Below are 16,860 nucleotides of genomic sequence, written 5' to 3'. Positions count from 1 at the left end.
CACCGACCCCACAGAAATACAAACAACCATCAGAGAATACTATAAATGCCTCTACGCAAATCAACTAGAAAATCTAGAAGAAATGGATAATTTCCTGGACACTTACACTCTTCCAAGACTAAACCAGGAAGAAGTTGAATCCCTGAATAGACCAATAGCAGGCTCTGAAATTGAGGCAACAATTAATAGCCTACCCACCAAAAAAAGTCCAGGACCAGATGGATTCACAGCTGAATTCTACCAGAGGTACAAGGAGGAGCTGGTACCATTCCTTCTGAAACTATTTCAATCAATAGAAAAAGAGGGAATCCTCCCTAACTCTTTTTATGAGGCCAACATCATCCTGATACCAAAGCCTGGCAGAGACACAACAAAAAAAGAGAATTTTAGACCAATATCCCTGATGAACATCGATGCAAAAATCCTCAATAAAATACTGGCAAACCGGATTCAGCAGCACATCAAAAAGCTTATCCACCATGATCAAGTGGGCTTCATCCCTGGGATGCAAGGCTGGTTCAACATTCGCAAATCAATAAACGTAATCCAGCATATAAACAGAACCAAAGACAAGAACCACATGATTATCTCAATAGATGCAGAAAAGGCTTTTGACAAAATTCAACAGCCCTTTATGCTAAAAACGCTCAATAAATTTGGTATTAATGGAACGTACCTCAAAATAATAAGAGCTATTTATGACAAACCCACAGCTAATATCATACTGAATGGGCAAAAACTGGAAAAATTCCCTTTGAAAACTGGCACAAGACAGGGATGCCCTCTCTCACCACTCCTATTCAACATAGTGTTGGAAGTTCTGGCTAGGGCAATCAGGCAAGAGAAAGAAATCAAGGGTATCCAGTTAGGAAAAGAAGAAGTCAAATTGTCCCTGTTTGCAGATGACATGATTGTATATTTAGAAAACCCCATCGTCTCAGCCCAAAATCTCCTTAAGCTGATAAGCAACTTCAGCAAAGTCTCAGGATACAAAATTAATGTGCAAAAATCACAAGCATTCTTATACACCAGTAACAGACAAGCAGAGAGCCAAATCAGGAATGAACTTCCATTCACAATTGCTTCAAAGAGAATAAAATACCTAGGAATCCAGCTTACAAGGGATGTAAAGGACCTCTTCAAGGAGAACTACAAACCACTGCTCAGTGAAATCAAAGAGGACACAAACAAATGGAAGAACATACCATGCTCATGGATAGGAAGAATCAATATCGTGAAAATGGCCATACTGCCCAAGGTGATTTATAGATTCAATGCCATCCCCATCAAGCTACCAATGACTTTCTTCACAGAATTGGAAAAAACTGCTTTAAAGTTCATATGGAACCAAAAAAGAGCCCGCATTGCCAAGACAATCCTAAGTCAAAAGGACAAAGCTGGAGGCGTCACGCTACCTGACTTCAAACTATACTACAAGGCTACAGTAACCAAAACAGCATGGTACTGGTACCACAACAGAGATATAGACCAATGGAACAGAACAGAGTCCTCAGAAATAATACCACACATCTACAGCCATCTGATCTTTGACAAACCTGACAGAAACAAGAAATGGGGAAAGGATTCCCTATTTAATAAATGGTGCTGGGAAAATTGGCTAGCCATAAGTAGAAAGCTGAAACTGGATCCTTTCCTTACCCCTTATACGAAAATTAATTCAAGATGGATTAGAGACTTAAATGTTAGACCTAATACCATAAAAACCCTAGAAGAAAATCTAGGTAGTACCATTCAGGACATAGGCATGGGCAAGGACTTCATGTCTAAAACACCAAAAGCAACGGCAGCAAAAGCAAAAATTGACACATGGGATCTAATTAAACTAAAGAGCTTTTGCACAGCTAAAGAAACTACCATCAGAGTGAACAGGCAACCTACAGAATGGGAAAAAATTTTTGCAACCTACTCATCTGACAAAGGGCTAATATCCAGAATCTACAAAGAACTCAAACAAATATACAAGAAAAAAACAAACAACCCCATCAAAAAGTGGGGAAAGGATATGAACAGACATTTCTCAAAAGAAGACATCCATACAGCCAACAGACACATGAAAAAATGCTCATCATCACTCACCATCAGAGAAATGCAAATCAAAACTACAATGAGATACCATCTCACACCAGTTAGAATGGCAATCATTAAGAAGTTAGGAAACAACAGGTGTTGGAGAGGATGTGGAGAAATAGGAACACTTTTACACTGTTGGTGGGATTGTAAACTAGTTCAACCATTATGGAAAACAGTATGGCAATTCCTCAAGGATCTAGAACTAGATGTACCATATGACCCAGCCATCCCACTACTGGGTATATACCCAAAGGATTATAAATTACTCTACTACAAAGACACATGCACACGTATGTTTATTGCGGCACTATTCACAATAGCAAAGACTTGGAATCAACCCAAATGTCCATCTGTGACAGACTGGATTAAGAAAATGTGGCACATATACACCATGGAATACTATGCAGCCATCAAAAAGGATGAGTTTGCATCCTTTGTAGGGACATGGATGCAGCTGGAAACCATCATTCTTAGCAAACTATCACAAGAAGAGAAACCAAACACCGCATGTTCTCACTCATAGGTGGGAACTGAACAATGAGATCACTTGGACTCGGGAAGGGGAACATCACACACTGGGGCCTATCATGGGGAGGGGGGAGGAGGGAGGGATTGCATGGGGAGTTATACATGATATAAACGTCATGCACATGTACCCTAGAACTTAAAGTATAATAAAAAAAAAAAAAGTTAAAAAAAAAAAAAAAAATAAAAAAAAAATTTAAAATCAAAAAAAAAAAAAAAAAAAAAAAAATGATGACCATTAAGGTCTGAATGACAACTCTTGCAACTTCAGCTACTGGTAACCGCAAACTCAGAAAACAATCTTTATGCAATTTTCCAACACCATCTCATTTGTGGACCGTGAATGTGCCCCCAAGGGAGTTTACTAAATGTCTCCTAGTTCACCTTCCTTATCTAGAAAATGAAAAAGAGGTCATCTTCTGGGTATCTTGAGGATTCCAGGAAATCATGCATGTAAAGTGAATACAAGAAAAATATCAACATAAGAGATAGCCCAAGGTCATCAGCCCATTAAAACAAAATCCAAGTTTTATTAAGTATCCCGTTTCATTCAAATGTAGTAAATATACCTGTTCTAAAATCCGTCAGAGGAGGAAGTGCCTCTACCTTCTTATTAACCCTCTGCAGTGCTTCATCAAGGCTCTCGGATTCCGACTCCCCGCTGACTCCACTATCATCTGTGTCACTATGCTGGTTAGAGTGGTTACAAGTTTCTATAGAATCACGGCAAATATACACCTAAGCGGGGAGAAGGAAAGGAAAACTTTCAGATTCTGGAATTTCAAGCATTTATGTGGACAAAATTACTGTGGCAGACAGCCTCCAGCGGTGCCCCCAGAGACCTCTACACCTCCTGATATTCACCTCCTATTCCTTCCCACATCCCACCACACTTATCTTGTGATCAAGAGAACACGATTAGGCTGGGCATGGAGGTTCATGCCTATAATCCAAGCACTTCGGAAGGCTGAGGTAGGAGGATCACTTGAGCTCATGAGTTCAAGACCAGCCTGAGTAACACAGTAAGACCGCATCTCTACTAAGAATCAAAAACATTAGAGTGGGCGCGGTGGCTCACGCCTGTAATCCCAGCACTTTGGGAGGCCAAGGCGGGGTGAATCACGAGGTCAGGAGATCAAGACTATCCTGGCTAACATGGTGAAACCTCGTCTCCACTAAAAATGCAAAACAAAAATTAGCCACACGTGGTGGCGGCCGCCTGTAGTCTCGATACTCTGGAGGCTGAGGCGGGAGAATGGCATGAACCCGGGAGGTGGAGCTTGCAGTGAACTAAGATGGCACCACTGCACTCCAGCCTGGGAGACAGAGCAAGACTCCGTTTAATAATAATAATAGTAATAATAATAATTAGCTGGGCATGGTAGTACACACCTGTAGTCCCAGCTGCTTGGGAGCCCGAGGCAGGAGGAATGCTTGAGCCTGGGAAATTAAGGCTTCAGTGAGCTATGTTTATGTCACTGCACTCTCCAGCCTGGAGGACAAAATGTGTCCTCTATCTCAAAACAAACAAATAAAAAACCCCACAAAACTAGTGACAGTGTGTGACTCCCGAGACTGACGTATAAGGACATGTAGCTTCTGTCTTGGTAGAGCTCTCCCAGGGATTTCACGTGCCAGGAAGCCATAGCCATGCTGTAAGAAGAAAATCGGAGAGGCAGGAAACAGAGCCTTCCAGGTGGTGCCATGTGAGTGAGTCTTTTCGAAAGTGGTTTCCGCAGCCGCTGTCAACATCATGGCTGCAACCTCCTGAGAGCCTGAGCTAGAGTGCTTAACTCAGCATCTCCCAGATTCCTGACCCTCATGTGTGTTTGTATTAAGCTGGTAAGTTTAGGGGTAAATTGTGATGCAGCAATAAATAAGCAAAATTACCAAAACCAGCAATAGTTGTTTAGCAACTACATACAGCATAACATGCTACTTATTCTGCTCTCTGATGAAATTAGAAAGCAAATCCTTCCCCTGCCTGTGAGAGAATGGCCTATGAAGGAGCTGCTGAAGCTACTTATTTCTTCCTCTCTTTGTTAGCCAACGACATGTAATTGAACTTTCAGTGCCTTTATTCATGCATTCAATCAATATTCACCAGGTACCTAGTATTTATCAGGCACTACTCTAGGTTCTGGAGATACCTCAATGAACAACATGGAACTATACCCTAAGGGGAGGCAAACAAACCTAGTTAAGTGGGACACAGTGTCAGCCAGGTGGTTAAGTGGAAGAGTTCAATGCAAGAAGAGAAAGGAAAGCAAGATGTTTAAGATTTCATAGGTAGAAACGGTTCCACCTTAAAAATCTAAATATCGGATACAAGCATAACACTGAATAAAGCAGTATAACGCTGGGAACCCAGTGGGTCCTTAAAAAACACTTGCCTTAAATATTAACAAATATCTGAAGAGGATGAAGAGGATATTATAGGGTGGGGCCAACTAGAGATCACGAATTTGCAACATTTGAAATCAGGAAGATAGAGAAGTGAAGAGTCACTTCTAGTGTTTAAGACCAAGATAGACTGTTATGTTTTTAATCACGAACTAATCATTTAGATCACATACTTCATTAGGTGAGATAACGTGCTTGACTTGAACAGCACAGAGTTCTCCTGGGGAAGGCAGAGACGAAGACAAATATGGTGGTAAAAGAGGAGTGTCTGTTTCAGACGAAAGCAATTCCTAAAATAACACAGAAAAATTCAAATTTCAGAATGAGGACGAAAATCTATTACATTATAAAAATTCATGACGGTGCCCATTTAGTTTTCAATTAGCAGAAAGCAAGCTTTCTTAAATACTGAACACCATAAAATGATTTTGTTACAGTAGGACCAAAATGTGATGACAATCAAAGATCTTTAGTATTCTTTTGTCCTCTAATTTTAAAGCGTTTTGTGCAAAAAAATGCATGAATGCTTATTGATATGCATATTATCTACACATACACATAAAATTCTAGAATAGTCAATAGTAACTGCCACTAATGAGGGCTGCAGCGTTTGAGGTGCAGAATGAGGAACAGATCCCTTTTCCTTTTATGCATTTTTGCAGTATTTAAGTACTTTCTAATAAAAACTGAAATAATACATTAAATGCTAAAAGAAAATTTAAGTGAAAATCATCAAAACGGTGTGCTTTCTCTTAAGCCCTATGAAAGCATAAGGAATACTACAGTTATGTGATTCCGAAGAACATCATGGCACCTAGTAACTGTTAAAAGCAAATGTGTATAAAAATGTGGTGCATGTTTTTCTGCAAATACAAGCAATATCTTTATTGATTGATTGATTGATTGAGACTGAATCTCGCTCTGTCGCCCAGGCTGGAGTGCAGTGGCGTGATCTCGGCTTACTGCAAGCTCTGCCTCCTGGGTTCACGTCATTCTCCTGTCTCAGCCTCCTGAGTAGCTGGGACTACAGGTGCCCGCCACCACGCCGGCTTTTTTTTTTTTTTTTTTCTTTTTTTTTTTAGCAGAGACAAGGTTTTACCGTGTTAGCCAGGATGGTCTTGACCTCTTGACCTTGTGATCCGCCTGCCTCAGCCTCCCAAAGTGCTGGGATTACAGGCGTGAGCCACCACGCCAGGCGCAATATCTTTATAAAAAGTTCTTATTCTTCAAGAATAAGGTAATTATCTTAAGTAAAACCATCATATTCAAATTTGTAGGTTAATTTATTACTATGTAATGTTTTCAAACTGGTAGACAAAACAAAAAAAAGTTTGAACCCAGGAAAATTCAGCAAAAAGTGATCAGTCACTGTTGAAATTTGTTGAACTTTTTAAGTAATAGGCAATTTACAATAAGGTTATGTTATTTGCATAAATTACAAAGGTTTACTTAAGTAAACTCTTCCTGCACAAAAAAGTCCAAGTGACAAAAGAAAACAAACAGATAAACTGGACTTCATCAAAATTAAAAACTTTGGTACTTAAAAGGACACTATCAAAAAAGTGAAAAGAAAGCTGGGTGTGGGGGTCCATGCCTTTAGTTCCAGCTACTCTGCAAAAAGGCAGGACGGCTGCTTGAGCCCCGGAGTTCAAGACCAGCCTGGGCAATGGAGCAAGACTCTCTCAAATCCATTAATGTGAAAAGACAACCCACAGAATAAAAGAAAATATTTGCAATCATATATTTGATAAGGTACTTGCATGCATAATTATAAAGAACTGTTACAGCTCAACAATAAAAAGATAACCCAAATAAAAATGGGGAACTGATTTGAAGGGATTTCTCAAAAAAAACATACACATACACACACACACACACACACACACACATATATATATATATGGCCAATAGGTACATGAAAAGATGCTCAACAATACTAATCACCAGGACAAGCGTATCAAGTCTACAATGATATGCCACTTCACGCCTATCCTAAAATGGCTAGAAAAACAGATTACAAGTAGTAATCTGGTGAGGAAATGGAAAAAACGGCGTCCTTGCACACACCCTACTGGCACGCATGTAAAATGATGCTGCCACTTTGGAAAACAGTCTTGGAGATCTTTAGAATGTTAAACACAGTTACCATAGACGCAGTAATTCCACTACTAGGTGTATACCCTAAAGAAGGGAAAACATATGTCTACATAAAAACTTGTACCTGATCAGACAGCAGCATTATTCGCAATCACCGTAAGGTGGAAACACCCCACGTCTATCCACACACGAATGCTAACAAAATACATCCAGACAGTGGGATTTGATTCAGCAGTAGAAGGGAAGCACTGTCACACACAACATGTATGAACCTTGAAAATGCTATGCTAAGTGAAAAGCCAGTGACAAAGGGCCACACAGTATATGGTTCCATTCATATGAACTGCACAGGAGAAGCAAAGCCACAGGAACAGAAGGGGCTGTCATGAAGTCAGGGAAGGAAGAATGCAGAACGACTGCAGCTGGCACAGGGCTTCTTTTGGGGGTGATAAAATGTTCTGGAAATAGATAGTGGTGATGGTTACAAAACAGTGAACCATATTGAACACCACTGAACTGTATATTCAATAGGTAAATTCTATGATATATCAATAATATTTCAATAAAACTGTTATAAAAGAAAGCTCTTTCTGTCCTGTATCAGATCCTTTGTATTAATGAAGTGTCCAAAGTTTCCAAAATACTTGGATTGTTACTTACCTCAAACCTTATTTCCCACTGTTCCTCTTCATACTTTTTATCATGATCTGATCTTGGTTTCTGAAATAATATAGTATTGAGTAAAATCATCTTTAGCTATATTGTTTTAAGGTACTTTCCATATTTCATCCCCACAAAAACTGGGTGCATTTCCTTGTTGGTATTCATTTGTTAATTTCAGATCAATTACAGGAAAATCTAATGTTCTGAATAATCTCACCATCTTAAGTTTTCAACAATCAGAAACCTCAAATGTATGTTAACACCTGTATGTCAATGCTAATTCATTTATTGTAAGAGTGGGAGCTTTTACCTTTCCCTTTAAAATGTTCACAGTGAATAGTACAACTAGAACAGAAAGACTAAGTAATCTTTATAAAACTTGTTTAATAACGGACGGAATGTCTTTTACACACACACACACACACACACACACACACACACACCCACTCACCCACAACCACACCTCTGCTTTAAAGAAAAAGCTGGCAGTGAGGATTACAGGTAAAAAGTTATAGCACAATTTCTATTTGAGAGAAGAAAGTAGTTTTCTTTACCCGTGGAACAATGTTTCGTTGTGTACTATCACCAAAATGAATATTAAAAAGTCTAACAGTTAGACTGCAACTCTAGAAATAAAAATATCTTGTGATATAAACTATAATGATGCATAATCTATTCCTATATAAGATTTATAGCAGTTTCAATTGTGAAACCATATCTTATAACAGGCTGTATTTTTTAAAGCACTAAACCACAGAAGCACCAGGCAAGGAATGAGCCACTTATGGAAGCTAAGTTCAAAATGTGGCTCTGGGTTTCCTGTGAGAAGGCAAATCAGAGAAATTTTGTAATACATGGCTTTTGTGCAAATAAAAGGAAAAAATATTTTACCTGGAGCAAGAGCCCTCTTCTGGTACTGAATTCTATAAAGATTTTAGAACATGCATCCCTACATTCAAACAACACTGAATAGCATGGGCGTCGCACTGGGTTTGAAGGTACAGAAACACTGATTGAATCTTAATGTAATTAAAGTCTTTTACAGGACACTTATAATGCATGACAAAGTCTATTTATCTTTCTCAGCAAAAATGTATAAGTCTTCTAGACTCTCAATAGATCAGATATGTAGAATCATATTTAAGACCTAGTGTAAGACAAAATGTGACATTTTAACTAGTCTGTTCTACACTTTAGATTTTTATAGAAAAATAGTTCACTTACTTCTTTCAACATCTCCTCAGTATGTTCAGAAGTGCAATATTTATAGTATGCCATAAAATAAGAAAGTGACATTCCATCAAAATAGAGGTGAACAGACAGTTTCTCCCATGGATTTTTAGGTAATTCCTATTTAAAGTTCAATAAAGGTTATTATTATAAAAATAAACTCCATTTGATGACATTTTTATAGTCAGCAAATATTACATTTAGCTTCTGACAATATAACAGTATTAACTAGACAGTTTGGCTAGTGACTCATTTCACAGATTTTTCTTCCTGGTATTTTGACATGCTATAAGGGAATAATTCTACTACTTTGGTTTATGTGACATACACTTACAAGTCCATAGAGTTTTCTAGTTATTCACCACAAAATAACTAAGTTATATATAATTCCAATTCCCAAATACATCGCCTTTAGATGATACTAATAAATTACACTACGTAGAAAGAGAAAGAAAAGGTTACGTTCAGAGGTGGAGAAATAAAGTTTCATTTAAAAATCCAAAATTGGTGGGACTCAGAACAGTCTACTGGGTACTGAATGCGTCCCTAACTGATAAGCTGACCCACAGCAATTCTCTTCGTTTCCACTGAGACCACCTTTGTCCAAACTCACTGCTCCTGTTTTACTGCTCCTCACTGAATTACGGTTGCTGCCTCCCAGCAGACCTTGTCCTATCTCTTCTTACCATTCAGTCTTCTGCCCACGCAGTCCCCTCCTGCCTAGCCCTGCTCCTGCCTCAGCACTCTTCTCCCTGCGCCCATGTGGTCTGTCCTCTAACCACTTTAAGGTCTTGACTCAAATGCTACCTTTGCAGTGACATCTTCCCAGATGCATGTTTAAAGTGGAACCTCCTCCCTAGCCATGCCATTCCTATCAGCCTTTCCTGCTTTGTTTTTTTTCCCTTAGCACCCATCACTATCTAATATTCTTCATCGTTTATTTTCTCTTTCCCACCACTGAAATGGAAGCTTTAGAAAGGCACGGATTTCTTAGTACTCAGCCCCCCAGCTGTGTGTCCAGACCTAGAGCAGCGGCTAGCACTTAAGAGGCCCTCGGCCAGCATCTCCCTTTGTGTTATGAGGGAGAGGAGTGAGTCTGGGCAAGGCCTGCTGTCAGCTGGGTTGTGTGGAATGCACATTCGTGGTCTCGGAGACACCTGGCAGCCTCTGCTATACCACAAGCTGTTCTTCTGTGTCACGCGAAACAGCAATGAAAGCTGTCTAGACAAACTAAAAATTTCAATCTCTACCATATTTCAGTGACTTGCCATGGAGACTTAAGTAACTAGGGAGGGACTCTCAGTACTAACAAAAGCTACTTTCTTATTTAAGTGAGTCTGTACCTCCTTTAGGTTTTTATCACTCTATCATCATCCTTTAATACAGAAATACTTTCCTTACCATGTACCTTCCCACTCGGGTCCTGCAAACATAGCAGCTGCAGGTTGGTCCCATTACCTCACTGCTCAGAAACCTCCACTGAGGCCCTCCCTACCAACCCCACCAACTGGCCCCAGCTCTCCTGAATGCTATTCACTACCACTACTCCTCACAAAACCTCCACTATTCGAGTCAAACGGTTATACCCTTTCCCTAAAATGTCTCTCTGTACCTTTGTGCATTTCATTTCCCCAGTCAGGAGAACATGACCATCTTTAAGGGCTACCTCAATTCTCACAATCTCTAAATTCCTATTACATTGACTCTTTCTACCCATCACTTGGCTCTTGGCATGTTACTCTGTAGTGCAAATGCTCTAGGTGTTTGTCTTGTTTCACTAACCAGATATGTGCTTTGAGGACACAGATCATGATACACTCCCTGAATTGCCTGTACCTAAGACAGTGCTAAGTGTTCAGCACCATCTTGGAAACTGCTACATATAAACATATCCAACAATTTAATACTGCTCCCTGTAACAAAACAAGCTGTTAATAAAGAATCTTTCATATTAGTGACTTTAAAGGTTATGAAAGTTCTCAGGAACTTGTTCAAAATCAGGCTTATTTAAAGCAAGCCTAGGAACCAAACTGGTAGTTTATTTTATGCTAACAAGTAATTCACCATAAGAAGGTATATACCACTGCTTAACAAAAACATCCCTCAAATTATGTTAATTATAATATTTTATGGCAAATAATTTATAACACCTATATATACTTTAAATTACCATGATGTGAACGTCCACCTCTCTCTTTGAAAGCAGTTGTTGAAGAACTTCTATTGCATCTGGTTGCCAGACATTCCCAACCTATTTGGGATTAATAAACTCAGATTCTCTTATGCTTTCATAAAATAAGATCAGGAAGCAAATTAAGATATACAAAAGTAGCCATAAACAAATAATATCAGAGAGTAGTACAAAATACACAAGCAGTTCTCAGAGAATATCAGAGGTACATGATAAAAACATTTAAAAACGAATAATTTGAGTACTCATTTTATGCTTTAAAAATATAAACCTGTTAAGCCAGAGGTGAGAAAACACACACACACCCTACATTAAAAAATATTACATGTAAAACTTTTTTAAAAGACCAATATGCCAATGCAGTGCTTGTACAAGACCTGCAGTATGTATTCATTAAGGAATAGTGATTGTTACGTTTTTATGCGTTGAGAGGTTCACAAGGAAAGGAAGTGAGGCTTCCTGCCAAAGCAATGTGAGTCAACCATCTGAAGTGGACCCTCTGTCCCCAGTTGATCCTTCGGGTGACTACACTTATGGTGGACATCTTGACAGCAGTATCAGAAGGGACCATGATACGGTTTGGCTCTGTGTCCCCACCCAAATCTTATCTTGAATTGTAATCCCCATGTATTGAGAGAGGAACCTGGTGGGAGGTGACTGCATCATGGGGCAGTTTCCCCCATGCTGACTGTGAGTTCTCACAGAGCTATGGTTTTCAAAGTGTTTGGCAGTTTCCCCTTCAATCTCTTTTTCTCCTGCAACCTTGTGAAGAAGGTATATGCTTCTCCTTCGCCTTCCACCACAACTGTAAGTTTCCTAATGCCTCATCAACCAGGGAACACTGAGTCAATTAACCCTCTTTTCTTCGTAAATTACCCAGGCTTAGCTACGTAGTATCTTTACAGCAGTGTGAAAATGGGCTAATACAGATCCCTTGTCAAAACAACCCAGCTAAGCCACTTCTAATCCCTGAACCACAGAAACCGTATGATAATGAAAGTTTACTGTTGTTTTAGACCACTATGTCTCAGCTTAATTTGTTATGTAGCAAAACAGAATAAGGCACTCTTTTATCTGATCTCCAGCTTCAAGTTTGTTGTAATTTCATTTGATAAAAAAATAAACTTTTGCAATCTTATACCTTCCCACTTATGAACATATCTCTTCATTTACTCAGATGTTTTACAGCCTTCAGTTTAATTTTGTAACTGTCTTCATAAAGGCTGTTTAGCTGTCTTAGCAACTTATTTGTTGGTGTTGTATTACTTTTTTGTTACAACTGAAATTTCATTTTACATTCTAAATATTTCTAAAAAAATATTAGTAAAAACTAATATTTAAAACTAATCATCCCACAAATTATTATGTACTCACAGGTGTGGTATTATGGAGCTGACAAGGAATACAGAACTGGGGTATATCAGGATACAGCAAAATAGGGTAAAGATGGCACTGTGGAATCTTTTCAGTGAATCCATGATCTAAATATTGTACCTGAAACAGGCCAAATAAAATTTACAGTTAAAATTTATTATTAAAAGCTAGGGGACAAAGGGAATTTCCTGTTATTTGAAAAAAAAGTAAAAAAGACAGGCCAGGCTTGGTGGCTCATGCCTGTCATCCCAGCACTTTGGGAGCCAGAGGTAGGTGGACTGTTTGAATCCAAGAGTTTGAGACCAGCCTTGGGAACACGACAAGACCCCATCTCTACCAAAAATACAAAAATCAGCTGGCTGTGCTGGTGTGCGCCTGTAGTCCCGGCTACTCAGGATGCTGAGGTGGGAGGATTGCCTAAGCCCGAGAGGTCAAGGCTGCAGTGAGCTGTGACTGTGCCACTGCACTCTAAGCCTGGTGACAGAGAAAGAACTTGTTTCAAACAAAATAAAAAGACATCATGAGAAGTTCAAAATATGGACTTTAAAAATTCCCAGGGAAAAAAAGCAATACTGTATTTACTCCCTCTTCCAATAGTGTATCAAACCTCATGGTAAAAAGGTTTTCTTACACATAACCCATCAGACTTTTTTTGAAAAAAACTGGGTTTTATTGGATTTACAAATTCCTCAAGAACAATCCCTTTTTGAAATGCTTTAATTTTGATAATTCAATTTCTGAACTGTCTTAAGAATAAGGAATGCCAATAAATTATTTCTTCTGTCCCAACATAACGAAATGAACATATGATTAATTGGATTTGCTTGGCAATTAGCATTAAAAAATTAAATGGAATTAAACAAAAATGTCTGAATACCTCACAGATAATTAAGGTATGGTTTCATGAGATGTTTATTTCTTAATGTGAGTTACAGGATAAACTTTAAAAGATACCAGGTTAAGAAATGAAAAATCCATTGTGCATACTAAAAATGTAAAGTGACTACATGAAAAAAATAAAACGTGATTAAATTATCAAAGTTCTTTTTTTTTTTTTTTTTGAGACGGAGTCTCACTCTGTTGCCCGGGCTGGAGTGCAGTGGCCGCATCTCAGCTCACTGCAAGCTCCGCCTCCCGGGTTCACGCCATTCTCCTGCCTCGGCCTCCCGAGTAGCTGGGACTACAGGCGCCACCACCTCGCCTGGCTAGTTTTTTGTATTTTTTAGTAGAGACGGGGTTTCACCGTGTTAGCCAGGATGGTCTTGATCTCCTGACCTCGTGATCCGCCCGTCTCGGCCTCCCAAAGTGCTGGGATTACAGGCTTGAGCCACTGCGCCCGGCCTCAAAGTTCTTTTAAGTAAGTTAAACAGATATTTGGACAGCAGGAGAGTTTTTATAAAAGTTCACCATCTTATTTTGATTCTACAAATGTAAAGTTCATGAAGTATGATAACTTGATGAATACTGAATTTCATTTTACCTTTGTAAAGAAAAAAAGGTCAGGGGTTATCTGAGCAACTCAAATGTATGTATAGGTGAATGTATGTCACTTTGCACACACATTCAAGTTGCTCAGATAACCCCTGTAACTATCCAGATGTTTAAGTACTCACCCCAAATTTGAAACTATTTTACTTCTTTGAAAACGATTAAAAGTTTGTAGTTTAATAGAAAAAGTGTAAGACTTAGAATCAGAAGTTTAGGAATCAGATGCTTGGATATTAACTCTAGCATTACTACCCAGTGACCCTGGCAGGTCACTGAACCTAAATTTCAATTTTCTTTTTAGTAAAATGGGAATAATAATCTATGTCTAGGATAAGTGTAAACAAATTATAAAATACAAATGCATATAGGTGAAGGAAGCTAAAAAACCTGAAGTGCTAAGTAATCATTAGGTATCATCATCAAACAGAAAATAAACGCCTGTCCAGGTGGAAACAAAACACTTTTTCACTTAAGCTTTTCCTCCCCTCACTCCAATTGAAACTAAAGTTTTCAACACATACACACACACACACGTATCTTTCAAAGCATATAGCCATTTTTGAAGATTTTGAATGAAACCTGAGTGTTAGTTATCTCATTATTCTGGAAAGGTAAATTAGTCGTTATCCTGAAGAACTAACTGGGCCATAAACAAATTTGCTAGTGAGATATTTAACATACTGGAAAACACTGTTTTACTTAACACTATGTGTGGAAACAGGGCTACCAATTATAACTCAGTGGTCCATCCATTAACCAATGATCAAATCCCTCCCTATTTTTTGCTTATTCAGGTTACTAAATATATTTGCAAATAACACAAAAAATTATTACAAACAAAAGTATAACATAACTGATGTTCCTACACGATTTTCATCAAAAGATGTTTTAATCCAATTTTCTTGTGTTCAAATGCAAAAGATTATTTAATGCTACAGCATTTAGCCTTAGAATAGTCATGAAAGAATGAGACTCACTCTGACGGCGCCACCTACAACCTCCATCACCTTGCCACGATACCACAGAGTATCGGATCCTCTTACTGCACATGCTTCTCCTTTTTTCCAGAAATAAGGGTCCAAAAGACCAAGGCATTTTAAATTACTTTGAATTTCATTTGTCATTTTGATTAGCTCAAATTCTGAAAAAAAGTATTAAGGATAGAAAGCATTAAGGAAAATTCCCTATCTGTCAATTTAATGACTTCATCTCTTCAGTAGTACAGTTAAAAATCAGTCTCCAAAACAGAACTTTGGTAAAAATCTGTGTGCATTTTAAAACATACTAGTAATAGCATATAAACAATATTATGATCTTTGCTTACATTTTGAGAGTACAAACATCATAAGGAGCTCTAAATACATACCAGCTAGCCTAATATGAAAGTACAACCAATTCAAAATAGGGTCAGTTTGACAGCCCTAAGTAAAACAGAACACAGGTTCTATATTACTTGATGCTCAGGTACAGTATAATGATGGAGATATAAATTAAAATTTCAATTTTGCTTTTATTGCTAATTGGCCCATTATTTCCACATATATCCATAACTGATACCATAGAAGGCAAGCTCTGAAGTCAGTTAGCATTCCAATCTTACCGCTTTAGTTGTGTGATCTTAGGTAGTGAGTTCCCTTACCTCCAATAAGCCTCAGTTTATCCTTCCATACTACCACCACCTATTCTGGGCATAACAGCATCTTCCGGGAATAACAGTACCTGTCAGTATCATCAAGCACTGCAGGAGGATTAGATGTAAAGCATCCTGCACACTGCCTGGCAGATAACAGGCTACTAGTTTGAACAATGACTATTTATACATGTCAAGCAAAGTTTCTGGGTTAAGTACTATTAGTACAGGTCTCAAACGTTATTTTTTCTAGAACAGCCAACTGTACCGATTTTATTCTGTCTTTCAAATTTAAAAATGTATTTAGGAGATCAACAAATGAGAGAAAAATTTCAGTAAATTCATAGCTACCATACCCTTATCCATAGGTACTAACTAGGAGCTAATGACACTAAGCCCTACGAGTGCTAGAGTTATCAACTATTCCGATGGGCCCAGGTTATAGTCAGGAAGCATCTGCACATAAGCCTAAAGATCTCAGGAGGGACCTGAATATTCTCAAAGGTTCCTAAAGTTCCAGTCATTTGTTGTGATTTCTTTTCTCATTTTCAAGAAATATAAACTTCTGTATTTATTTTATTTTTAGAAAATGAGACAGGGTCTCACTCTGTTGCCTGGGCTGGAGTTCAGTGGCATTAACGCAGCTCACTACAGCCTTGACCTCCTGGGCTCAAGCAATCCTCCTGCCTCGGTTTCCTGAGTAGCTGAGACCCAAGGCATGCACCACTATGCCCAACTCATTTTTGCATGTTTTGTAGTGATGGGGTCTCACCATGTTGCCCAGCCTGGTCGCGAACTCCTGGGCTTAGGCAATCTTCCCGCCTTGACCTCAAGTGCTGAGATTACAGGCGTGAGCCACCGCACCCAGCCTGTATTCTGTTTCCATAGAGAGCCTCCAAAGTTGTCTAAGTGACAGGTCTTACAAATCTGGAAACCCTCTACCCACATCTCCAGCATCTTAGTCCCAAGGTGAGGAAAATAAGGGAGACACAATGGTGGAAAGCAGGTTAATTTATGCTAGTCCTGATCTAAGAGTCATTTTAGCAGCCTATAGAAGCTGGTTTCATGTTGCTTCTCTTCCATGACAGGAGAGTACTGAGGATGTCTGTATCATCACTGGTGGCCTAACTTCTAAATTCTGCCAACCACATGTGCCATTGCCACTCTC

At 38.7% G+C, this 16,860-nt stretch overlaps 1 protein-coding gene across 10 annotated transcripts in view; it reads right to left on the bottom strand.

Annotated features, from left to right (window-relative positions):
* Nucleotides 1–16,860, bottom strand: part of RNF17 (ring finger protein 17) — a 131,445-nt gene that overhangs the window by 20,935 nt on the left and 93,650 nt on the right. For 9 of the 10 annotated variants that reach the window (XR_004443350.1, XM_033236782.1, XM_033236774.1 and 6 more), the window contains 7 exons: nucleotides 15,040–15,203; nucleotides 12,575–12,694; nucleotides 11,180–11,260; nucleotides 9,004–9,129; nucleotides 7,777–7,836; nucleotides 5,193–5,309; nucleotides 3,186–3,354 (listed from right to left, as the gene is read on the bottom strand). Coding sequence is in view for 9 of the 10 variants with exons in the window: in XM_033236782.1 (XP_033092673.1) it covers nucleotides 3,186–3,354; nucleotides 5,193–5,309; nucleotides 7,777–7,836; nucleotides 9,004–9,129; nucleotides 11,180–11,260; nucleotides 12,575–12,694; nucleotides 15,040–15,203 (837 nt within the window). In the remaining variant the exon portion in view is untranslated. The remainder of the gene's footprint in view (nucleotides 1–3,185; nucleotides 3,355–5,192; nucleotides 5,310–7,776; nucleotides 7,837–9,003; nucleotides 9,130–11,179; nucleotides 11,261–12,574; nucleotides 12,695–15,039; nucleotides 15,204–16,860) is intronic. The other variant, XM_033236796.1, reaches the window with a different exon arrangement.

Source organism: Trachypithecus francoisi, unplaced genomic scaffold, assembly GCF_009764315.1.
Source record: "Trachypithecus francoisi isolate TF-2019V2 unplaced genomic scaffold, Tfra_2.0 Contig01461, whole genome shotgun sequence".
Classification (NCBI taxonomy): Eukaryota; Metazoa; Chordata; class Mammalia; order Primates; family Cercopithecidae; genus Trachypithecus; species Trachypithecus francoisi.
This window is presented reverse-complemented; position numbering and strand designations above follow the sequence as displayed.